At 43.7% G+C, this 25952-nt stretch overlaps 1 protein-coding gene across 1 annotated transcript in view; it reads right to left on the bottom strand.

Moving 5' to 3' along the window:
- The window catches only part of SPRED1 (sprouty related EVH1 domain containing 1), a 129294-nt gene extending 103632 nt beyond the window's left edge, over positions 1 to 25662 (bottom strand). The window contains exon 1 of the mRNA XM_082242596.1: positions 25393 to 25662. Within this exon, the coding sequence (XP_082098722.1) occupies positions 25393 to 25415 (23 nt within the window). The 5' untranslated portion in view covers positions 25416 to 25662. The remainder of the gene's footprint in view (positions 1 to 25392) is intronic.
- Between the last annotated feature and the right edge of the window lie 290 nt (positions 25663 to 25952).

The following is a 25952-nucleotide window of genomic DNA, read 5'->3' as shown; positions in this document are numbered from 1 at the left end:
CTCCATTCCCGACCCCCCTCACCTTCCTGCTGATGTGACGCCTGCACCAGACACTTCCAGGATATATAAACATGAACTGGAAGCGACTGCTCATGACATCTTTCCAGTTCGCTTGTTGATTTCCCAGTGCTTCTTGGTATATCTCATACCTGCAATACCTCTAAAACATAGCAGAGCTAACATTGAAAAAAAGCCCCTCAAAAGCTTCAGGTGCTGTAAGCCACAGACTTCTATGGAGGCTTTGAAGCACCAAGAAAGTGACACGGAGTATAATTTTTGAAGCAAAGCAAACACAACATGTGAACAGGTCTGTAAGATAACCATTTTATTTTAATGACAGGGGCTTTGATTGGCATTCAGACTGCTTGACCAATAGGCATGTCCAATGTCACATTTTGAAGCAAGCGTATATTAGCCCTAAACGCTCCTCTTCTAAAATGCCTGCGAAGGCCTACGTATGCATGGACACATAGGCTAACATATAGGCGAGTTTCAGGTTGAAAGATTAAGCACCAAACGCCTGAAAAAGCAGCGTGTTTTTTGCTCGGGGTGTTTGAGACTAATTTTTACTGCCTTACCTTACTAAAGCTGCAAAGGCAGCTAGACAGGTTTGTAGACAAACCTGCAAAAAGTATACCCCCCCCCCATTATGTTCAGCCAGTCCATATGTGACTAATTCAAGGAAATAGGGCCATGCCACAACCAATTGCATGGTGGTTACAGCTTGTGGAGCAGCGTTAACAGAATGAACACTGCTATGAAGCTATGCTGTTTACATACCGGAATGGGAAATTGTCATTAAGGTCTGAACTAGTTGAAAGCGCTTATTTCAGTGCACACTACGAGTTCCTCACAACGCACATTATAACCTGCATATGAGTCATATAAAACCAGCCTCATTTCCTGGCTGGAGGGCATCCGACATCATCTAGACCTTTTCTGCTCAACCTTCTCTGGCCTGCCTTTTTCATTTACTGGACATCTGTTCTTACAATCATAGGGGCTCAGCAACACATAGGCATTACCTAGGCTGGTCTCCATACCAATACAGTTTGGCTATGAATGCACTCACATTTGCATAACTTTCCCCAAGAGCCAGCCTACTGCTTGGAATGGAGCTGAGGGCTCTTGAGAGAAGTACTGAAGCAAGGTGCTGTGATATTTTCCAGGGTAAAACACCCTTCCAGCTCCTCCCACCAGCCATGATCCACATGCATTACATATGGCGCTTTTCCACTGCATGGAACCGAACGGTTCGGCTCACTTTTGCGCTTTTCCACTGCATGGTACCGCATGGTTCAGTGTATGAACGGTTCGGTACGGCGGCGCTTTTCAACTACATGGAACCGAACGGTACGGCTCGCTTAAACAGTACCACCTCGGTTGTGGTTCCAAGAGGGCCGTACCGGTACCATATCCCACAATCCTTTGCATGCAGACTTGACTGTTTGTCGCTACTAGCCACTGATTGGTCAGAGAATCGTTGTTATCCCACCCACTTACTACTTTAGTGGAAAAGCAAACCGTACCGAACTGTTCCAACACCGTACCATGCGGTACCATGCAGTGGAAAACCAAACCGAGCCAAGCAGGGCCGAGTGGAGCCGAGCCGGTACTTGCAGTGGAAAAGTGCCAATAGAGAAGCACTGGAACTCAGTAATGACTGGGCCTGAAATAAGCTACGCAATGAAAAGGAAAATATTTTATTAGGAATTAAAACTAGCATGTTGATGAGGGATAGAGAGAGAAAACAGGGAAGCAATTGCAGTTGCTCAAGGAACCCCTAGCAAGCTCTGGAAGAACCCTGGTTGAGAAAACCCGATCTAGGGTGTATCTGGGGAGTGAAGGTCCACTTTAAAAGAAGTTTCAGATTTAACTGAATTAAAAACAACTTTTGAATTTGCATTGACATGTTCAAACTTATATTAGATTTTAGTAACTGGCTTTATATATATACTTTAAGAGTGGCAGTTATATGGTTAGGTGTTGGCACCTAAACGGACATTTTTAAAATAATTTTAAAGTAATTGTATTATTTGGACATAGGAAAGCAGAGAGTATATCTAGAACTATGGCTAAATAGCTTACTTGGAAGGCAGAAAAATGGCCCCATGGTAAACATAAGCTTGTGTCTTTCTGGAGGACATGTGCAGAGCCAAGCTTGTTTATTGCCCTCAGTATCAATGCTTCTATTATGCACAATCATTTTGTCCATCATATAAATTATGTTCATGAGGATAATTTGACCCAAAGCTTTTGCACTATGTTTCGTAAAACGGTTTTATAGTTCTAAATTCCCTTCAGGCTTTATACAGGTTTTAAAGCCAAAACTTTTTCCCATTTAAAATGGGATTGGGATAGAGTTACCCTGTCAGGGTTTTTTCTTTTTGTTGCCATCTATATTCCATTGGAAAAATTTCTCTTCACTTTCTAAATTATAGATACAACTAGAAGACACAGGGACAGTGAGGGAAATACTCTTAGGCTGCATTCCTGAAATACTCGAAAAACACACATCATACTTGAGGTGCCATTAATTTATAATTGCACCCCCAAACTTGGCCAACAGAGGTGCATTTTCGAATGCAACAAATATGCCAAAACTGGCAGTAAATAATATGCAAAGCTCAACAACCAAAAAAAAATGCAGGAGCTTCTTTGGCGCATTTGTCACATGTAGGGCAGCCCACTCTGCCCTACGTGTGTCGCACAAAAAAACCCACGTTCATGTGAGCTGCAGCCGTGAATGAGGCATTAGAAAGTTGTCACTGAAGGATTATTATTACTACTTTCCTGACAACCAAAAATTTTTGATGTTCCTCGACTTTCAGGCCCTGTTACAATGGCCCCAAAATAAATAGGGAGAGTTAATCTCTCCAATGCAGATACGGCAATAAAGACCTGGTAAGGTCTTCTTCACCACTAAATACAAACTAAAAATAAACCTTTTAGCTTTAAATACATTGTAACATTCAGTATCAGAAGCCCTTGTTATAACTGACAGTAATTTTCACCTTGTTATTAAAATTGTTTCATCTTCCCCCATATAAGACAGTGTCCTACCAGTTCCATAGTTAGGAAGGATGGGCAGATTTTATTCCAGTAGCCTTTCTAGGTGAGAGATCTGCCTGTCTAAAGGCAAGAAGTCCAGACCTGAAATATCTCTGGATAGGTGTGAGGTGAGTGTAATGATGCCATCCTCTTATGCCCCTTATTCAGAGATCTTCCACTGCAAAGTTTGGTCCTTGGTCCTCTGACTTCTGTGCACCAAAGCCGGATGTCAGCGGAACACCCATATAAATCCATTGGCTGGCAACGAATTCCAGCTGGCTCCAAAGCAACACAGAGAATACAAAGGTGTACCTGGACACCATACAACGCAAATTCTCTAGAGTAGGCCATGGAAAGAACCACAGAGTATGTCATATGACCCACCTCACATCTATTCCCATACTGACAATCCTATATAGTGTATAAATGTAATTTATTCATTTCAATGTAATATTCAGCTACTGATAATGAGCTTGATGGCATACATAAAATAACAAATTTAATGAACTTTGCAGAAATCTATAACAGAGATTCTCCATTTTGTTTTCAGTCGTGGCACCCTTTAAAAGTACTGTACGCAAAATCCACAGGCACCCTTGTCTAAAATGTAAACATTGTAAACTTTACTTATCAAGGGGAGCCTGAGATGATGGACATAACTGCATTGATGAGATTAACTTCACATTAGAAGGCCACCTTTACATCGGAGGTCCCCCTACCATGTCAGATCCTCCCCTTCATATTAAAGTCCCCCCAACATGTCAGTGTCCCCCCATCACAAAGTCGCTTCTTCAAATCAGAGCGCTACCTTTTGGCTGCAGCAATGCTGTAGAGGGTGGCAGGTGGAACAAGCCTGGAGAAGCCAAGACTTCCATCCTCTCCTGAATGGTGGGATGGCCCTGCCGGCCGCATGCCATGGATCAGCATCAAGAGTTGCCATGGCAGGTAGGCCAGTGGCTAAAACCATAGCAACGAATGATGCCATGCAAAGTGCCCTGGAGAGTCATTGATTGTTATGGTGATGGCGTCCCACACCATAGCAACTCATGACACTGATCTAGGGCAAACTGGGTCCCGAGCTTGAGACACCCTAGGGCAGTGATGGCGAACCTTGGTACTCCAGTTGTTTTGGAATTACATTTCCCATGATACTCAAATAAACTGAAGAGTGCATGAGCATCATGGGAAAGGTAGTTCCAAAACATCCGGAGTGCCAAGGTTTGTCATCACTGCCCTAGGGGAACCCAAGGGACACCCTAGTTAAGAAACACTGATTTACAGTTGCTAAGGTGAGCTTCAATGTATTCATATTTTGCTTTTGGCTTTAGATACACTTTAACATTATATTTTCTTTGATAATTCCTATACTGACAATCAGATAAACTGTTTAAATGTGATTTAATCATTCCAATGCTAGATTTAGCTTTGATTGTTTTATTACAGATATCGAACATCTACGCAGTACTGAGTCTGATAGTATATTTGAGATAACTAAATATTAATTAACTTGACGCATTGCGGAAATATATACTTACTAACCTGAAATCAATCGAATGAATTGGATTTACCAAACTGGTAGAGGTTGGTCTCCAGTTATTGTAGAACCATATCAATGACTATTACAGCTGTCCGTTGTTAAATATTTACAGATATAGTGGGTTACAACAAGTTAAGTGATAAAGATAAAAAGGAGTCTATGTTCTCGAATGCAGTCATTTGTATTTGGCAGTGTGGGAGTTAATCTGCAGAAGTACTCAATGAACTGCTTATCAGTCATTTCCTGTCCAGAACACTCCCTCTGTCCAGTTAATCATTCATCCTTTGTTGCAGAAGTTTATCAAGCAGATAAAATTTGCAACCGCCCTGCCAAGTTAGGAAGCAGACAGAGAAGCTGCGTGGGGGCAGCTGTATTGCGGACTAAACAGATCACCAAATCCTGCTCCTATTCATCAGAAAACCAGTCTTACTCTTCTGCAGCATAGCAGTGTAGGCAAAGCAAGTTATTCCACTTCTCCGACCTGAGCTGCTTACTAGCTCTACACCTTGTAGGGCCAACCCAGGAATGGACAAACAAATGCCATTATCAGGAACCAGTTAGGACAGCGGAACAGCTGGCAGGCATAGTCAGGGAACCATGTGCCCCCATACCCAGCAATACAAAAGGCTTGAAATACTTAGACGCCAGCTGTAATTTGCTCTTAGGCCAAGGCTGCATAGAACCAAGGAGACAGATAGCCAACAGGGCCAGAAAAGTCAAAGCTTCAAAATAATGGGCCATACACACTATATAATTATCTTTAGATTTTTTTCCTTTAGATTTACCAAAACCATATAATATGAGGTGAAATCTAAACACTTTCAATTTGTATGCAATCAGGCCGGCCCTTGCACTACATAGTTGGAGGTAAATCTAAGAGCCGGTTCACACTGGGGCGACTTGTCAGACGACACAAGTCGCTCAGACTTAGAAAAAGGGTCCTGAGCTACTTTGGGGCGACCTGGAGCAACCTGCATTGACTTCAATGATATGAAGTCCGTGCCGGCCGCTCCGAGGTCGCGGTGCGAGCTGCGCACCGCGACTTCACAGGTCGCCCTGGCAAGTCGGGTCGCGCCTATGTGAACCGGGTCTAAAGGAAATCTAACAACAAAAGTTAAATAGTGTGTATCCAGCTTGGGCCACGTTAGTAAAAACAGTAGAGGTCTCCAAAGCCCAGTACACACTGCAAATTTTTGTTTTCCGTTCAACCAAGAAAAAAACCTGACAGATCGCCGTACCAGCACAAGCGATGTTGGTGCCATGATCTCCCTCCCCTTTCCTGCCAGAATACACTGATCAGTGCTGCAGCCATTGGCTGATCTGATGCTGGTTTTTCGACAAACCTGGTTGTTAGACTGGCTTCTGACAGACAGATTGCTGTAAACACTGACCAAAAGTCAGCCAGTTCCTGGTGAACCAGCCAATTTTTTGACAGTGTGTACCCACGGGTGGCCAAGCTGCAGTTTTACTACCCCCTACAGCCCAGCTAAGACCAAGCCTACAGCCGAAATGGACTATATACATGTCGCAGCAAATTTAACATGGCTGGTCAAGTTGACAAGCAAAACCACCTGTCCCAGTTGTCCATTCAAATCTCTGGGGCCTTGTCGCAACCACAGGTAAAATACATGGCACAAAGCTGCAGGACATTAATGCCATTCAATATTGCCATCCAGCAAAGAAAAAAAAAATCATTCAGAAGGTGGTAGGATCACCTCCTGAACACCCGGAAACCACCAATTAGCTACCCCCCAAAAAGCGATCCACTGCTGGTCCTGGCATTTGGAGTTTTGGAAGAAATGGACACACTAAAGCCTCGTACACACGCAACAAATTTCCGCCGACCGGTCGTCTGTCTTTTGTCCGGAGTGGTGTCTGTTGGTTGGAATGTGCCTAGACTGCACACAAATTTTCCCGCACAACAGAATTCTACTTCAGAAGTGATGTCATGTGTTGGATTGCTTTCTTTGTGTTCTTTCATCTCTGAGCATGCCTAGTCTTGCTCATAAGATTTTTCCCCACCGAAATCTGTACTAATGAGATGAAAATCGGCCGTGTTTTGACGGTCGACAAAAATGTTATAGCCTGCACACCAGGATTTTTTCGGCCAAAAAGTCGGAGTCTGTTGTCGGAAGCACCATACTAACAAGCCGAAAATCGGCAGATCGGTCGTCGGATGAAATTTCCCGGCTGAATTTCCACTCGTGTGTACGGGCCTTAAGGCTGGGTTCACACTGGTGCAAACACAGACATTGCATGTGATTCGTACCGCATTGCTGTGCAGATCACATGCGATGTCTGTGCGATGCGAATGTCAGCCATACAGTTTATATGGTTGAATTTGCATCGCATTCAGACCAAAATGGTACAGGATCCTGTTTTTGGTCCGCACTAGAATCGGATCGCATGGGTGGGAACCGTTTCACAGTTCACACTGCGACCTGATCTGGGGGTGTCATTATCTTTAAATTTGCACCCGCAGAGGTTTGCAGGTGTCAGTGTGAACCACCTGCAGTTCAGGTGCGATGTGGGAGGCCGCACAGGGGTCACAGGGTTTCCCGCATCACACCAGTGTGAACCGAGCCTAAAGGTGGTGGGGAGACAAACAAAAGCGATGCACTACATAAAGGTAGTCATTTTGTATACCCATCTTTTTAGTTTAAGCAATAGTTTTCTTGGCTGACATAATCTCTCATATAAACCAGCCATACACAGTTTAAATATCAGCCAACTTTGCTGAATCAGCCAAAATTCAGGAAGTGGGTGACCCCGCAAGCACCAAATATTGACTAAGCTGGGTGAAATAATGCCAGCTGCACAGTGATTGCATTCTGAATAAATGACATTGTAAGGGAGATTTACTGGTAATATTTACCAAATATTCCTTGATAAGAATACAGGTGTAAAGGACACTGGTGTTTATATCCCTTTACACCTGTATTCTTATCAAGGAATATTTGGTCTAGATTTATATCTACTATTGTATTATATTTACATCCAAAATTGTATTTGTAATTGTATTTGCAGTTGTATTTATGCTCTTGTTTTTATTTATATGTATTATTGGTTTGTATATGGAAAAAGGAAGTAGGTACTATATGGATTAGATGAACCCACCCTGCTAGAGGATTGGATTGGCAGTGATGCATATGGGACGAGTTCCAGCACCACTGCCACGCCCCAGAGGGAGGAGCTCTGCAGACCACATGGATGGTTTTTGGGCCTTTGCACTGGTATTTAAACCTGTGAGTAGATCATGCCACAGTGGCTCTAAAGGAAGAGGCTTATGCCTCGAAACGCGTCAACCGTCATCCTAATGAGACTATGGACATCTGTATGGACTACTTCTGATACTCAAGTGCATGAGTTTGATGTGATTGATTTTCACCTGCGTTTGTGAGTAGCCATTTTTATGTTTCAACTAATAAAGCCTGTATTGAGGATAATGCGCTAGGTCGGTGTGCCATTTTTTTGTGTTTTTGTTAACTCTAAGGTTCCTCCTGAGGTTGCTAGGGGTTCCTTCAGCAATGAGCAATTTCTGCCTCTCAGATAAGTTCCCCTGACACCACTGATCTTTCTAGCTATCTGGAAGAAGGTCATTCTTCCCAATGTCCACAAGTGTAAGGAGCATTCATCCCACTGACTATCACACTAATGTATCATGAGTTGTAAATCTAGTCATTTTTATCAGGGGTTCCCTGAGACCGGAAAATTATTTCAAGGGTTCCTCTGTGCTGAAAAGGTTGAGAAAGGCTGTTCTAGAGACAGCCGGACCACATGCTTATGCCCCGTACACACGCGTCGAAAATTGGCAGGGAATTTTCGGCCAACGTCCAATCTCCCGATTTTTGGCTTGTAAGGCTCCATGTACACGGGACATTGTTAAAAGTCCCTTTGAATGCTGGAATTTTTAGGACGTTTGAAACGTCCATTCGGTCGCGTTTGTACCCGCGTTTAGCGGCGTTTGCGGGCGTTTGCGTTTAGAAGCGTTCCTAGAGGTCAAAAAAATTATTCCCCTTTAAAATGGAAAAACGCGAACGCTAAACGCGGGTCATCGCGTTTGAAATGCCGGGAAACACACGTTCGAACACAAATAATTGCGTTCTAAAAAAAGTCCCTGACCGCAACTGCCTGCAAATGACTGTAAACGACCATGTATACATGGACAGATAAGATAACATGTAGATGGGTTCAGGGGCTTCTGAAAAAACACCCAACTGCTCCTAAACAACCATTTCCAGCGTCCCGTGTACATGGACCCTAAGTATGATGCTTCCGACAACCGACTCCGACTTTTCGGCCGAAAAAAATCTGGTGTGCAGGCTATAAAATTTTTGTTGGCTGTCAACACAACGGCCGATTTTCGTGCAGTCAGTACAGATTTCAACAGGGAAAAATCTAATGAGCAAGTCTGGGCATGCTCAGTGAAGAAAAAACACAAAGAAAACAAACCAACACATGACATCACTTCTGAAGTAGATTTTTGTTGGCCGAGAAAATTTGTGTGCAGTCTAGGCACATTCCAACCAACAAAACAACACTTGGACAAAAGTCGGACGATCGGTCGGCTGATAATCGTTGCGTGTGTACGAGGCTTTAGTGTTCTATTTCTTCTAAGAGTGACTGCATCCTATCAAATACAATCACTTTTTGGGTGTTCAAGCAGCCATGGGTGAAGCGGTTGCCTGAATACAATAACTAGCTATGGTTAGCTCTACAATGTTTCTTAGTGGTGTATTTCCAACTGAGTCAGATTTCATCTGGAGGAGCACTAGAGAGGCTTTGGCATACCCCCCCCCCCCCCTCTGTAAGTGGGTAGCACAAAACAATCCAGAACATGCCATCTCCAGAATAAAAAGCATAATGTCCACTTTAAAGGTGCCCTAAAGTGCCAAAGGACCACAATAATGTGCATGCAAAGGGTTATATTGTATGGCAATGAGGCAATAGGACTTCTGGCAACATGGGGAGGGTAGCTGAGCAAACCAACATCCTATAGTAAACTAGCTGCTGAGTACAATGTACCAGACACATGCTGGAGGGCCATGGTCAGTTGTGCTGTATGTAATCATACTCCAGCCTATGTTTGTTAGAATTTGGATTTTTAGGGTTCTTGCATCGCACCAATGTGAATCGTCACTAATTCTGAAAAAAACAAAAAACAACATACTTCTCTTAAAAATATGACCCAAAAGTCAGAATGCATAGAGAATCCTATGCTGATTGACAGGTCAACTCTAAAGCTGGCCATAGAAGAGGGTTTTTTTTGTTAAAAAAAAAGCAGATTCTTCCATCCACACAAGGCGGATGGGTGAAGCCAGGGCCGGTGCTCCAACTAGGCGAACTAGGCAGCCGCCTAGGGCGCACTGCTGCTTAGGGGGTACTAGCCTGGCTGCCACCCTAGGGTGACCAGACGTCCACGGTGCACCGTGAACTGGAACAGGGGGGCGCCATAGATCCCACTTGGGCTGCCTCCGTTGGATGGGGGCACTGGTCACTCTGCATTGGATGGGGCACTAGTCACTCTGTATTAATGGGGGCACTGGTCACTCTGCATTGGATGGGGGCACTGGTCACTCTGCATTGGATGGGGGCACTGGTCACTCTGCATTGGATGGGGGCACTGGTCACTCTGCATTGGATGGGGGCACTACGAGTGATGCAAGTATAGGGGGGGGAGTATGGGGAATGCATGGAGTGTGCTGCGAGAATAGGGAAATTTTGAATTTTTTTTAATTTATTGGGGGGCGCAAGTATCTGGTCTTGCCTAGGGCGCAAAATAGTCTAGCACCGGCCCTGGGTGAAGCCCCCGTCAGGACATAGTACTCTGACAGTGGAACCAGCTGCTGTCAGAATACACAGATCAGCGGCTGCTGATCGACAATCATTTTCCAGCTTATCCTTTTGACAGAAGTCCATCAAAGGATGGACTTCTGTCAAATGAAGCCGTCCACACATTGACCAAAATATGGCCGGTCCCTCCCATCTCCGATGGGATCCAAATCAGTGTATGACCAGCTTTAAGAAATATTCAAATGTTCACAACCCAAAAATAACGATGAACATCTTTTCGCAATGACTTCCAATCCTGGAACGGCAGAGTTAACGAAGTGAATAAAGATGAATCAAAAGGCTGACCCACAAGCAGAAACACATGAGCAAGTAATCAGATGGGGGAGAACATCCATCCACCCACACATGTGCAGTTAGGCTGTGCTCGGCGCTCACAGCAGCTGCTATGTTTTCAGGAACTGGATCACAGGCTGAGAGTGACTCATTGCAAACACTCACTGCCTCCTCTCTCTCTCTCCCCATCACCAAGACTCCTTTAAAAGGCAGCCCTCAGCACTTCCTAAGGCTGGAAATCATGCAACCAACAACCTCATGGGAAAGAAAAACAGGAAATGACATCTCTCACAGACTTCAGTTCAGGCCCCGATCAACAAATAATAGGCAGACATGTCTTAAAGCTATTTTCCACTTTGAGCGAAGGCTTGATCCTTGCTTGAAATCCCTCACATAGCAACCTGAGAGTTTCTGCCTCCTACACAATCCCCATCTCCCTGGGCCCTGCACACATCACACATTTCATTTGCTGGATCATTTTAAGGGCCCATACACATTAATTCACTGTATACCTGTTACCATGATTCTGTGATGTTCATTCTGAATGGCCCCCCAATGCACCTTGCTGGCAGATGTGTGCTGTGGTGGGCCGCCAAAAAATGCACCTTTTTTGGTGAGTTAAGCCTTGTACACACGCAACGATTATCGGCCGACCGATCGGCCGTCTTTTGTCCAGTGTTGTTGTGTTGGTTGAAATGTGCTCTAGACTGCACATGAATTTTCTCGGCCAACAACAACCAACTTCAGAAGTGATGTCATGTGCTGGTTTACTTTCCGTGTGTTTTTTCTTCTCTGAGCATGCCCAGTCTTGCTCATCAGATTTTTGTCTGCCGAAATCTGTACTGACTGACAGAAAATCGGCCGTTCTGTTGACGGCCAACAAAAATTTCATAGCCTGCACACCAGATTTTGTTCGGCCGAAAAGTCGCAGTCGGTTGTCAAAAGCATCATACTAACAAGCCGAAAATCGGCCGGTCGGACGTTGGCCGAAAATTCACGGCCAACTATCAATGCGTGTGTACGAGGCATTAGACAGCGACTTCAACCTTAACCACTTAAGCCCCGGAAGATTTTACCCCCTTCCTGACCAGGGCCTATTTTACCATTCGGCTCTGCGTAACCTTAACTGACAATTGCGCGGTTGTGCGACGCTGTGCCCAAATGAATTTGACGTCCTTTTTTTCCCACCAACAGAGCTTTCTTTTGGTGGTATTTGATCACCTGTGCAATTTTTTGATCATGCGCTATAAACAAAAAAAGAGCGACAATTTTGCAAAAATAACAATATTTTTCACATTTTTTTATATGAAATTCCCCCCAGAAAAAATGTAAAAATCGAAATTTTTTAACATTTTAGGCCAATTTGTTTTCTGCTACATATGTTTGGTAAAAAAAAAAAATCGCAAAAAGCGTATTTTGATTGGTTTGCGCAAAAGTTATTGCGTTTACTAACTAAGGGAAAGATTTTTGTCATTTTTATTGTTTGTTTTTTTAACGAGTAATGGCGGCGATCTGCGATTTTTTTTGCGGGACTGCGACATTGCGGCGGACAGATCGGACCCTTGACTGGCACTTTTGAGGGTACCAGTGACATTACTACAGTAATCAGTGCTATACATATGCACTGTTACTGTAAAAATGACACTGGGAGGGAAGGGGTTAACTTTATTGGAGAGGGAGGGGTTAAGTGTGTCCCTAGGGGCGTGATTCTAACTGTGATTAGACATGGCTGTGTGTGTAACAGCAGAGATCAACGGTCCTACATAGCAGGACCGTATGATCTGTGCTTTTACACAGGGGAGAATGACAGGCGACTTTGTTTACATTAACCGCCTGCCTTTCTTCCTCTCCACCAGACGATCGCGAATGACCGACGGACATCAGGTCCGCCGGTCACACGCACGGGCTTCCTAGTGAACGAGCGGGGGCGGGAGCGCGCCTCCAGGGCGCGCGCTCGCCCCCTATTAGCTCCCAGGCTAGTGACGTACCCATACGTCACTTTGCCTGGGAGGGGCTGACCGCCGCCGTATATAGTCGGGCAGTGGTCGGCAAGTGGTTAAAGTGTAAGTCCACTCTAACACTAGAATCCCTGCATCTACAGACATCCACAATCTAACACTAACCTATCTAGCCCTGTAAAGAAGAAGAAATCAGTATACTTACCTTTTTTGAAGCCGATCCGATTCGGTCTCCAGCGGCGGAAGCTCTGCAGAGGACACAGCCGACAACAGCTGTGAAAAGAATGGGAAGTGACGTCATCCATAGAGTTACTATGGGGCTTCCGTTGTCGGCTGTGTCATGTGCAACCGCCTACACAGCCAAGCCGCCACTGACAGCTCACCGTGGAGTCGGGTCGGATCAGCCTCAAAAAAGGTAAGTATACTGATTTCTTCTTCACGGGGCTAGATAGGTTAGTGTTAGATTGTGGATGTCCTAAGATGCTGGGATTTTAATGTTAGGGTGGAATTCTACTTTAACACAGTATAATAGTATGAACGGGCCCTAAAAATGTCGGGCATTCTGACTTCTTCGTCAATTATGGCTTTAACACTGTAATGGCATGTTCCTAATAATGTGGCCCAGCATTGCTTAGCTGCGCACATGTACTGAGTGGAATCACTTGTACTTTCATGGATATCTCATTATATGTGGACATGTCGGTATTACTTAAAACAGAACTAAACCCTCAAAAATACAAACCTCCACCTTTCACTGATGCAGCTGCTGTCATTTTCCCCCCGGCTACTGTGTGTGTTTTGATTGGCCAGTTGTAAAGATATCATCCTGCCCATGCGTACGGGAGTCAGTAATTCCAGCATGGCCAGAGTGTGACGGGAATGCATCTGTACATTCAATACAAGACTGCAAGCGGGCAGGTAAGGGTTTGCAGAAAAGACATAGTGGGGTTGATTTACTAAAACTGGAGTGTGCAAAATCTGGTGCAGCTGTGCATGGAAACCAATCAGCTTCCATGTTTTTTGTCAAAGTGTAAAGCGGAGTTACGCCCCCCCCTTCAAACACTAAAAGTCAGCAGCAACACATACTGTAGCTGCTGACCTTTAATATTAGGACACTTACCTGTCCTGGAGTCCAGTGATGTTGGCACCGCAGCCAACGTTTTTATTGGCTGTCGGGTGCTGCCGCCGCCATTGCCGGTAAGGGAACCTGGCCGTGAAGCCGTAAGGCGCAATCTCGCTGTGCTCGGTAATTGGCCAGGAAGCAGAGGGAGGAGTAGGGGGCCGAACCTCTGATGTACCTCCGAAGTGGGGACAAGGGTACCTGTCAAAAACAGGTACCCGCTCCCCCCTCCCCCCTGAAAGGTGCCGAATGTGGCACCGGGGGGGGGGGGGGGGGGACGGAGACAGATAAGCGGAAGTTCCACTTTTGAGTGAAACTCCGCTTTAATCAGACAAGCTGAAGTTAGCAGCTGATTGGCTACCATGCACAGCTACACCTGATTTTACACTCTCCAGTTTTAGTAAATCAACCCCAGTATGTCTCCTGTGCAATAAAGAGCTGGCTGTTCGCCGTTTTTCTTTAGTTAAGGTTAGTCCTGCTTTAAAGCCCAACTCCTGGTAGAATTTAAACGAAAACCACATGCGCTCCTAGAAAATCGTCTGTTTACGAAGTTTTCTATTTTGCTCCTTTGAATTTTCTCATCATTGCAATTGAAAGAAAATGTCAACCAGAGCCCAGTAATGATTAGAAAATCAAATGAATGTTCCTAAAATGAAAAATTTCAAACTAAATTCTACTATTGTATGGTCATCTTTAGCTTGATGGAATTCATTAGCACTGATATTTACACTGATGAGAAAATTGTCCCTTTTTTGCCTTTTACCATTATATTGTTGATGATCAAACTGAGCACCCAGCCATGGCACAGGTGTTTCACCACCGCTAAAACAGCTGCCACCTGAGCCAACTTATCTGCACTCAAATGACAAATTGCTGGATGATTATGGAATCAATGTTACACAATTTCACTATTCAGCAGAACTGTTCCCCTCTTATAAACTGCCCAATTATATATATATATGTATATGTAAAAAAAAAAACACAATTTAAGTTGACCGTACTCTGTTATATGGAGGAACCAATTTTTTATCTATGCTATACAGCACAGATGGATGAATCTAGCGCCATGGCTATTGTTTTCTGATAGCCGACCACGTTGGCTTTAAAAATGTCTAAACATCGACTGCATCTGATTAGTTTGATTCGGTCAAGGGATGTCGAGTGGGAGATGGCTGACAGGGTCCCCCACTGAGCAAATTTCAGCCGGTAAGGTAAGTAAAGAAAATGGTGTATTTCTCATTTTAAATTTTAGTGTTTTCACAAAACAAAACAGATGAATAGCTAAAACGTTGGCCATGGTGATCGCTACGACATCAGACCAATGTAATGTAAGCCAGCAACAGGTTTATTGATTATCGCCACACCAGTCCCAGTGTCACCAGACCAATGTAAGCCAGCAACAATGTTCTTGATCACCACTACACCAGTTCCAGTGTCACCAGACCAGTTTAGGCCAGAAACAATGTTCTTGATCGCCACTACACCAGTTCCAGTGTCACCAGACCAGTGTAAGCCAGAAGCAATGTTCTTGATCACCACTACATCAGTTCCAGTGTCCCCAGACCAGTGTAAGCCAGAAGCAATGTTCTTGATCACCACTATATCAGTTCCAGTGTCCCCAGACCAGTGTAAGCCAGAAGCAATGTTCTTGATCACCACTACACCAGTTCCAGTGTCCCCAGACCAGTGTAAGCCAGAAGCAATGTTCTTGATCACCACTACACCAGTTCTAGTGTAACCAGACCAGTTTAGGCCAGAAACAATGTTCTTGATCACCACTACACCAGTTTCAGTGTCACCAGACCAGTTTAAGCCAGAAACAATGTTCTTGATCACCACTATACCAGTTCCAGTGTCACCAGACCAGTTTAAGCCAGAAACAATGTTCTTGATCACCACTACACCAGTTCCAGTGTCACCAGACCAGTTTAAACCAGAAACCTTGTTCCTGATCACCACTACATCTGTGCCAGAGTCACCATAGCCAGTTCAGCTAGCAAACGTGTCCCCGATTTCCACGGCACAAGCACCAGTGTCTCAATAATGAATCAATAAGAGATCTGAATGATTAAACCCTATGGAGATCCTCATGTTAAAATACATCAATGTACACATGCCCAGTGCTTGGTTGGCCATCTCTCCATAATTTCCATTAGGCAGGAAAACCCAATGCAGGTTTAACTGTCCCCCAATCCGCAGAAAAAGCATAGAAAGTTGGTCAAACTCTTTCAGCTTTTCAGATCTATTATGCATCAATGGTTTCTTTCCAGTAAATGGTCACCGTTCTATGACTACCAAAATATCTTATACTGTGCTCCAGCATGTACAACCTTCTGTCTTCAAAAATAGTGTTTTGTCTAAACATATTTTACCATGTGGTATATATAAGTTGTCCACATGCTGGAAAATTACTGCAAAAACTGCGTCCGATTTTTTCAACATATTCCCAACTTTTTAATACACTTCCTTGTTTTCATACACACAAGTGCTCCTCTACTTTTTTTTAGATGATATACCCTTTTTATAATATCCAGTGTTAAACATTTTGTGCATCAGTATATCACACATGCCTATGCAGATAAGTTCACATTTATCATTAATGGTGCATAAATATTCTCCAATGAAGTGCACCGTTAGGTCTCTGCTAGCAATTTCAGGCTTAAAATTGGGTGACCATTTCTTGTCAATGGTAGACTCTAATGCCTCGTACACACGCAACGATTATCGGCCGACCGATCGTCCGACTTTTGTCCAGAGTGGTGTTTTGTTGGTTGGAATGTGCCTAGACTGCACACGAATTTTCTCGGCCAACAAAAATCTACTTCTGAAGTGATGTCATGTGTTGGTTTACTTTCCGTGTGCTTTTTCTTCTCTGAGCATGCCCAGTCTTGCTCACCAGATTTTTGTCTGCCGAAATCTGTACTGACTGACGAAAAATCGGCCGTTGTGTTGACGGCCAACAAAAATTTTATAGCCTGCACACCAGATTTTTTTCGGCCGAAAAGTCGGAGTCGGTTGTCGGAAGCATCATACTAACAAGCCGAAAATCGGCCGATCGGACGTTGGCCGAAAATTCATGGCCAATTATCGACGCGTGTGTACGGGGCTTAAGCCAACTGCTTTTGGGGAAAGGAGATGGTTTGGAAGCATAGCTCTTGTGCAGGTTAAACAAACATCAACATGGACCAAGGTCAATGGGAAACTGATTATCATAGCAAAAGATAAACTGGAGGCCTTTGAAGAGATAATCACATTGTAGAGTTGTTTCCTGGGAAGGAGGCCACGGGTAACACCTTCCTCCCTGTATCCCATTGTCCCCGCTTTCCCTCTATGGCTTTTATTTCTTTCTATTGATTCTCCTCCCTATGTTTTCTTTTTAACTTTGGTCCTATGGGTCACAAAATGCAATAATGATGCATACCTGGGTTAATGTCTGTCTCACTGAACCAAGAAAACAACTGATACATATAATCTGCTTTCATATGCATTCACAGATATGATATGTACTCTGCATTCTGTCTTGTTCCTGTCTTGAAAAAATAAAAAAAATCTTTAAAAAAAGGACTTGACTAAGTGTGAAATCATCCAATCACTGCTGCACTACTACACTTTCCAGTGTGTGCCACAAAACGTTCGATCAGGGAGAAGCAGGGTAAGTTAACCCCTTCCCTGCCAGTGTCATTTTTACAGTAACAGTGCATATGTATAGCACTGATTACTGTAGTAATGTCACTGGTAACCCCAAAAGTGTCAAAAATGTCAGTCAAGGGTCTGATCTGTCCGCCGCAATGTTGCAGTACCACAAAAAAAAAATCGCAGATCGCCGCCATTACGCGTTAAAAAAAAAAACAACAAAAATGACAAAAATCTTTCCCTTTGTTAGTAAACGCGATAACTTTTGCGCAAACCAATCAAAATACGCTTTTTGCGATTTTTTTTTTTACCAAACATATGTAGCATAAAACAAATTGGCTGAAAATGTTTAAAAAATGTTGATTTTTACTTTTTTTTTTTTGGAATTTCATATAAAAAATGTGAAAAATATTGTTATTTTTGCAAAATTGACCCTCTTTTTTTGTTTATAGCGCATGATCAAAAAGTCACACAGGTGATCAGATACCACCAAAAGAAAGCTCTGTTTGTGGGAAAAAAAAGGGCGTCAAATTCGTTTAGGTACAGCGTCGCACGACCGCGCAATTGTCCGTTACATCACGCAGTAAAAAATCGCAAAAAACCCCCTGGTCAGGAAGGGGGTAAAATCTTCCGGGGTTTAAGTGGTTAATTCAAGTCCCAACCAGTGTACTACCTGCATGGAGTTTCCATGTTCTCCCTGTGCATGCGTGGGTTCCCTCCCACACTCCAAAGACATGCTGCTAGGTTAATTGAATCCTGTCTAGTATTTGTATGTGTGCAAGTGAGATAGGGATGTTAGATTGCAAGCTCAAAGGCAAAGATGGACGTGAATGCACAATATGTAACATGCTGTGTATATTGTCAGCGCTATATAAATGCCTATAATCAATAAATCTGCAGCTATCGTTGGATCTATACAGGTATGCTAATATACACTTATGAGCAGAAAGCTTTGTGTACTTTCTGTATATCAATTAATAGTGGAATCTTCATGAAATAAATCTGATATTTTCAATCACCATGGCAGCAGGTTAGTATTTTTGCCTTGCAGCACTGGGGTCCTCAATTTGAACCCAAACAGGACACTACCTGCATGGAGTTTGTATGCATGCCGGAGTTTCCTCTGTGTACTTCGGTTTCCCCCCATACTAGACATACTGATAGGTTAACTGGCTCCTGTCTAAATTGGCCATTGTACATATGCATGTGTAGTAGGGACCTTAGATTGTAAGCTCCTTGAGAGCAATGACTGATGTGAATGTACAGTGTTGTAAAGTGCTACGTAAATTATCAGCGCTATATAAACACCTGTAGCAATAATGATAATCCCTCCAGATGTTACAGGCGCTCTACCCTTTCTAAATGTGTACACATGCCAGCTGAGCATACATGTCTACAAGCGGCCAGATTGCACATATCTATGGCCATTTTAACCACTTAGCAACCTCTCGCCCACCATCTACTGCAAGCAGGCTGCTGCTGCAGGCAAAGCGGGTTTAGGGCATGGACATGACCACCCCTCATCGTGATTGTAAACAGCAGGAGCCTGTCAGCAAGTCCCAACCAATAATTCATGTCCTGGACCTGCTGATCGGCTGAATGCAATTACGGCCCAGAGCTCTGTGCTGGTAAACAACACAGAGCTCTGTACAGAGGGTGCGATCTGTCAGTTTCTCATCCCTGCAAAGCATGTTTACAAGTGGCCAAATTGCACATATCTATGGCCGTGTTACCCACTTAGCAGCCACCTGCCCACCATCAAACTGCTGCTGTAGGCAAAGTGGGTTTAGGGCGTGGACATGTGCCCTCGCTGTCGTGATTCTCATCCCTGCAGCAGGGAGATCTCTTAGTAAAAGCAGCACACTTTACATTGTTAGGCACACACTGATGTTAACCCCCCCCCAGCCAGTGTCATTAGTACAGTGACGGCATATAGGATTAGCACTGTTTTAATGTCACTGGTGATGTCAGTGGCAGTTAGTCAGTCCCCCCTCCAGCATCGGTTAGTGTCAGATTGACTACTGCACTATTGCAGTCCCATTATAAGTCACTGATCGCCTCCCTCTACTAGTATAAAAAAAAATAAACTAAAATTCCAGTATATATACACACACCATAGATTATAGGCGCTAGGCCTTTCATGCAAACAAATCAGTATACACTTGTTGAGGGTTTTTTTTTATTATCAAAAAGCATGTAGCAGAACACATTTTGGCCAAAACCTATGAAGAATTTAGAATTTAAAAAGGTTTTACTGGACATGTTTTATAGCAGAAAGTAAAACATATTGTTTTTTTCTTTTCCAAATGTCTTTTTTTGTCTATTTTGCAAAAAAAAAAAAAGCCAGTGGTGATCGAATATCACCAAAAGAAAGTTTATTTGTGTGAAAACAAGAATATAATTTTTTTTTGGGTACAGCGTTGCATGACTGCGCAATTAAAAGTTAAAGTAGCGCAGTGTCGAATAGAAAAAATGTCCTGGTCCAGAAGGGGGGTAAAGCCATCCAGAGGTTGAGAGGCTAATCAGACATAAGTGAAACAGCTTTTATAAGGCCCCTTTCACACGGGCTTTCCGATCCGATCCGCCTGTCAGTTTTACAGACGGTCCTGATTGGATGCTCCATGAACCTCTACGGGGCAGTGGATGTCAGCGGAGACACCTCGGCTGACACCCGCTGCTATCCGATCCGATCCTGTCCGTGAAATCCGGACTGATGGAAACCCTATTTTCCATCCGTCTGGGGTGGGGGATCGGATTGGAAAGGCGATCCGTTTTCATCTGATCTCCCATAGAGGAGAGCGGAGATCTGACAGCTCCATCTCTGCAAAGTAAGCGTGGACAGACCTGTCATCTGCCTACTCAGCGGGGATTGGCGGATCGATCCCCGCTGAGCAAAACGGAAGTCCGCCGGGCACAACGCCCATCTGAAAGGACCCATACTGCTAATGGTGGCCTATACACATTGATCAGATTGATGTGTGATTCAAACAAATCGATCAAATCTGATCCATGTGTATGGCCACCATAATGCATTGGGAACGTTTATAAAAGCCATGTCGGAATAAAACAGCCATAACTTCCCTTCTGATCAATTTAGACTCGATTTACATCAGATACACCAAAGCTGAGTCGATCAGCCAGAGCAGAAAATAATTGATTGACTGGTCATGAATACAATCGTAATTTGATTGATCAGAATATGAGATGATTATGAGATGACATCGTGGAAACATGAGATGCGATCGATAACTTCCGTAAATCACAATTGTATCTTAACTATCGATCAAAATCCACTTCCCTGTGTGGGACATATCGATGAAATGGGTTGTTGACTAAAGATTGATTATTCCTATTGGAAGAGATCGGCTGGAAAAGGAATTGATCATTTATTGAAGGGTGTATGTCCACCATTCAAAATTTGAAAACAAGCGTTCATTATCAGGATTCTCCCAGCGGATCGAATACCTGCTCCCTGTTTTGTCACCTGTCATTTAGCTCACCCAGTGTCAACACAAGCAGCCCCTCTGCGGATTAACACGTCTCTGTGACAATGCACACTTCTATTTGTGGAGCGCACCTTCATCCCCGGCATGTGAACAGTGGCATCTGTCCTCATTAATAAAAGTGTAAAGCAGCTCCTGTGCCCAAGGGTGAGAACATTGGCACCTATGGGTCTCTAGTCTGTAAGAAGCCCCCCTCTTTGCTGCAGCCATGGGTGCCCCTATGCAGGTGTCTATGTGATGTGACGGAGTGAATGGACACAGGTATTTTATGAATGGAATAGGGAGGTCACATGACACCCGAGCCTCCCTGCTCTGATATTTCCCACATAGCTGTGTCAACAAGAGCGGGAGGGAGAGGCCAGGAATGAGGAGGAGGAGGAGGGGGGGGGGGGGGACAAGGAAAGGAAGACTGGGAGAGAATGCAATATTTGGAGCAAAGACACGGAAGGAAAAACTGACACAGAAAGGAAACATGCCATTCACACACTGCAATATGGTCACATTTCACATTGTGAGCACCGTGTGCGTCCAGTGCAAAGGGCGCTGTTAGTGAGCAGCAACAATTGTGTGCCATAGTGCACAAGTCTCTGTATAGTAGAATAGCCCATCCCACCTCTATTCAGTCTTCACAATCCCCCCCCCCCCTCCTTCCTTGTCACCGCAGCCTCCTTATCCCCAATTTATTCATAATTCCCCGACGTTGCCCCCATTCACAATGTCACAGCACGTAAAAGGTAATATTGCCTGCCAGGGTTTTATGAATGGGATCCTGCTATGCAAATGAGGGCAATTCACAAAAACAGCAGCACAACATGGCGGCTTAAAGAGCTGAACACACCGAGAACAAACAGCCCTGACTAACACTACGGGGCACAGCTCAGCACCCACATACTACACAGCAAAAGGCACACCGGGCTCTCAACACACAACCATCCAACAAAAGAGAAACACCAAGACCGGTTACATGAGATACAAGGCTTCATGTCTACAGCCAGGCATGGCAAGGGAAAAGCCAAACAGACATTTCCAGCACAAATCCATTATCTACAGCACATTAAGACTGTCTGACTCAACAACAGCAACATAAAAACACCATGTAACGAAATGGAATAATACAAAAGTACATTTAAACTAAAATAATATAAAACCAATATAAAAAATATACAAAATACATTTGAACACAAATCATCAGATAAAAAAAACACACACACACATACAGAACATTGCAAATCATAATAAAAACAACCAGTATACAGTTCAACACAAAGCACTATATAAATAAAGTTACTGTAATATATATATATATATATATATATATATATATATATACATATACACACACACACAAACACACATACAGGATACATTTCAACACAAATCACAATCTAAAAAAAAAATAACCAGCATACAAAATATATTTAAACACAAACCACCATATAAAATAAAGCTACTGTACAATATATATATTTATATATATATATATATATATATATATATATATATATATGTTGAAGTGTATCCTATATGTGAGTTTTATATATATATATATATATATATATATATATATATATATATATATATATACACACACACACACACACACATATATATATATATAGATCTATCTAACTGTAGATATATATTATTATTATTATATAGGATTTATATAGCGCCGACAGTTTACACAGTGCTTATATAGATAGATAGATAGATAGATAGATAGATAGATAGATAGATAGATAGATAGATAGATAGATAGATAGATAGATAGATAGATAGATAGATAGATAGATAGATAGACTTATATAAATATATATATATGTATATATACATATATACACACACACATACAGAATACATTTTAAAACAAATCATAATATAAAATAAGAAAAATAAGCAGTATACAAAACACGGCTCAACAGAAATGACTATGTACAGTAAAACACACACATACAGAAAACATTTTAACACAAAACACAACATAAAGTACAAAATAAAAAACAAACAAAAAAAAAAAACCAAACATACAGAACACATTTCAACAAAAAACTACAACATAACATAAAAACAAATAATATTATATAGAATACTGTTTACAAATCAGAACAATAAAGAAACACAATGTTCTACCCAAAACAGCAAATAAATGAAAACATGGAAGGATTTCGATCCTTCCCTTTTCTAGGTATTAAATGGATTCCTTGCACACAACTTGGACCTCTACATAGCTACTGTAAGCTGTAGTTGAAGAACGGCAGGTAATTGTGGACAGTAGAAATAGTCGGTGCAATTTTTTTAATTGCCTGTAGCCCAATACATTCCACAACATTTATAAAGCCACAGCTAAGCCATTGGTGCCCACATACATGTTTGTCAATGGATCACATTCGACGCACACTTTTACGCCTTCCATTACATATAGGATAAAATCGCTGCAATATTTATTTCTATCACTTTTTAATCTGCAGATAGGAATGAGACAAGCTTTTGATAAATGGTTCCTCAAGGCAGGCTTATCACTTCTGTGTTCTACATGTCACCGGAGGGAAGGACCGACATGCAATGTGGTATGACCGGATGAGTCACCACCGAGAACTTCATATCAACCTCTGCACATACATGACCACCAGGAACATGGAAGGGCCTCCTATTTATTAGGGCAGATCCCTATAGGCACAGTCCTGGAAAGGACTTATAGACTGATGTTGGCTATGTAGTGTCACTGAAGCTTTCCCCAAGAGCCATAAAAACCCCCAAAACTCTCAACAATATGAACCTTTATAGAGCCATCAGCCCAATCATTGCACCGTGTGTGACGTCCCCAAAGGGCATGTGATACAATCCGTCAATTTCAGGCCTAGAAAACAATGTTGGTCTTTAGGAATCTGAATCTATTCTGTATTCATCCTATGGATCCTCCTTCCACCACATTAATAAGATTGAAGCTGGCCATACACTATACAATCTGATTGTACAACCTGCTTTAAGGCCTACCACACCAACAAAACAATCTTCTTTAGAAAGCAAACAGCTATGAAATGGAAGGACTGGCATGGTTGGATACAAACTGATTGGGTAGATTATGTAGGTCCTCAAACTACATGGCTTTAGTAAATCTAAAGTTGATTGTACAAAGATTGTGCGGTGTGGTTGTATTGCGTATGGCGACCCTAAACTCAGCATACATATTACATAATCTGACCATGCAATCTTTGTACAATCTTCTTACTATAACTGTGTAATATGAGGATCTACCTAAACTATCTGATCAATCTGTATCCAATCAGGAGGGCCCTTGCACTACATAGTTCTTGGTAGATCTGGAGGAGATTGTTCGATCGAATTGTATGGTCAGTGTGCTGTACCCCACCTCTGTGTTTTTAATTTTGTTTGACAATATGTTGGCACTAAGGGTACACATGCCATCACCTACACCCAGAACGTGATGGCTTGTAGAAATCCTAGCCAGTGGTGTACCATCTGATTCCTGCCAACATGGTAGAATGTGTGGTGATTCACCCACCCCCGCCTACAGGATCTGACAGTCCATTGGGAGAAGGGGGGGGGGTGAGAATCTCTTATGAATCATTTTGTAAAGTGTAAACCCCAAATACAAGCCCTCCAGAGGTGTCACCAATCATCTGCCAGGCAGGACCACCACCATGCCAGCACCAAGCCTAGAGTAGGGGGCACACCACCATGACATGACCCCCACCCATGGGCACACCACCATGACATGACCCCCACCCATGGGCACACCACCATGACATGACCCCCACCCATGGGCACACCACCATGACATGACCCCCACCCATGGGCACACCACCATGACATGACCCCCACCCATGGGCACACCACCATGACATGACCCCCACCCATGGGCACACCACCATGACATGACCCCCACCCATGGGCACACCACCATGACATGACCCCCACCCATGGACACACCACCATGACATGACCCCCACCCATGGGCACACCACCATGACATGACCCCCACCCATGGGCACACCACCATGACATGACCCCCACCCATGGGCACACCACCATGACATGACCCCCACCCATGGGCACACCACCATGACATGACCCCCCACCCATGGGCACACCACCATGACATGACCCCCACCCATGGGCACACCACCATGACATGACCCCCACCCATGGACACACCACCATGACATGACCCCCACCCATGGACACACCACCATGACATGACCCCCACCCATGGACACACCACCATGACATGACCCCCACCCATGGGCACACCTGTCCACAACCAGGGATCAGCCAATCACTGACAGCCCAAACCCATTCTGCAATGTCACAGATGCCAGGCTTTGTCCCACATGGTGCCCATGTCACAGCCATGCCCAGGGGACACTGTACTATGGGGACACCACACACATCCAATGAAGGGCCCCTGTCCTATGGGGCCCCCTCCATACAGGTGTTACTCACTCTGGCTCTTGCTCGCTGCTCATTGTCCCCCCTCACCGGGCACCGAGCTGGCTGTGCAGGGCTGGAGCGCTGGGAGTGTCCTGGGAGAGCCACATGGTGACCACAGCTAAGATCCGAGGGAGATCGGCCGATACAAAGAACCCTTCACAGGTCAATACAACCGATATCACAGCACAGCCGGGGCCGATCCTGCACCAAGCATCCGTGTGAGAGCATAGCCGGAGAGAGAACCTCCACCTCCCATCTACAGACTCAGCCTCCACCTCCCAACCAGAGACTCAGCATCCACCTCCCATACACAGACTCAGCCTCCAACCTCCTCCTCCATCCCCTCCTTCTATGGACGGGGGAGAGGGAACACTGCCTGCCTGCTGCACATGGACACACATCATCACAGCCTGCCTGTCCTGGAGGGATCCACAGCAAGGAAATACACATATCTATACAGAATAACAATAATAATAGTGTACTAACACAATACAAATATCTGTAAAGAATAATAATAGTTTACTAACACAATACACATATCTGTAAAGAATTATAATAGTGCACTAACACAA

The sequence above is a fragment of the Pelophylax lessonae genome (assembly GCF_965119305.1).
Source record: "Pelophylax lessonae genome assembly, chromosome: 13".
In the NCBI taxonomy this organism is placed as follows: Eukaryota; Metazoa; Chordata; class Amphibia; order Anura; family Ranidae; genus Pelophylax; species Pelophylax lessonae.
Note: the sequence above shows the minus strand (reverse complement) of the source record. Positions and strands in the feature narration are given on the sequence as shown.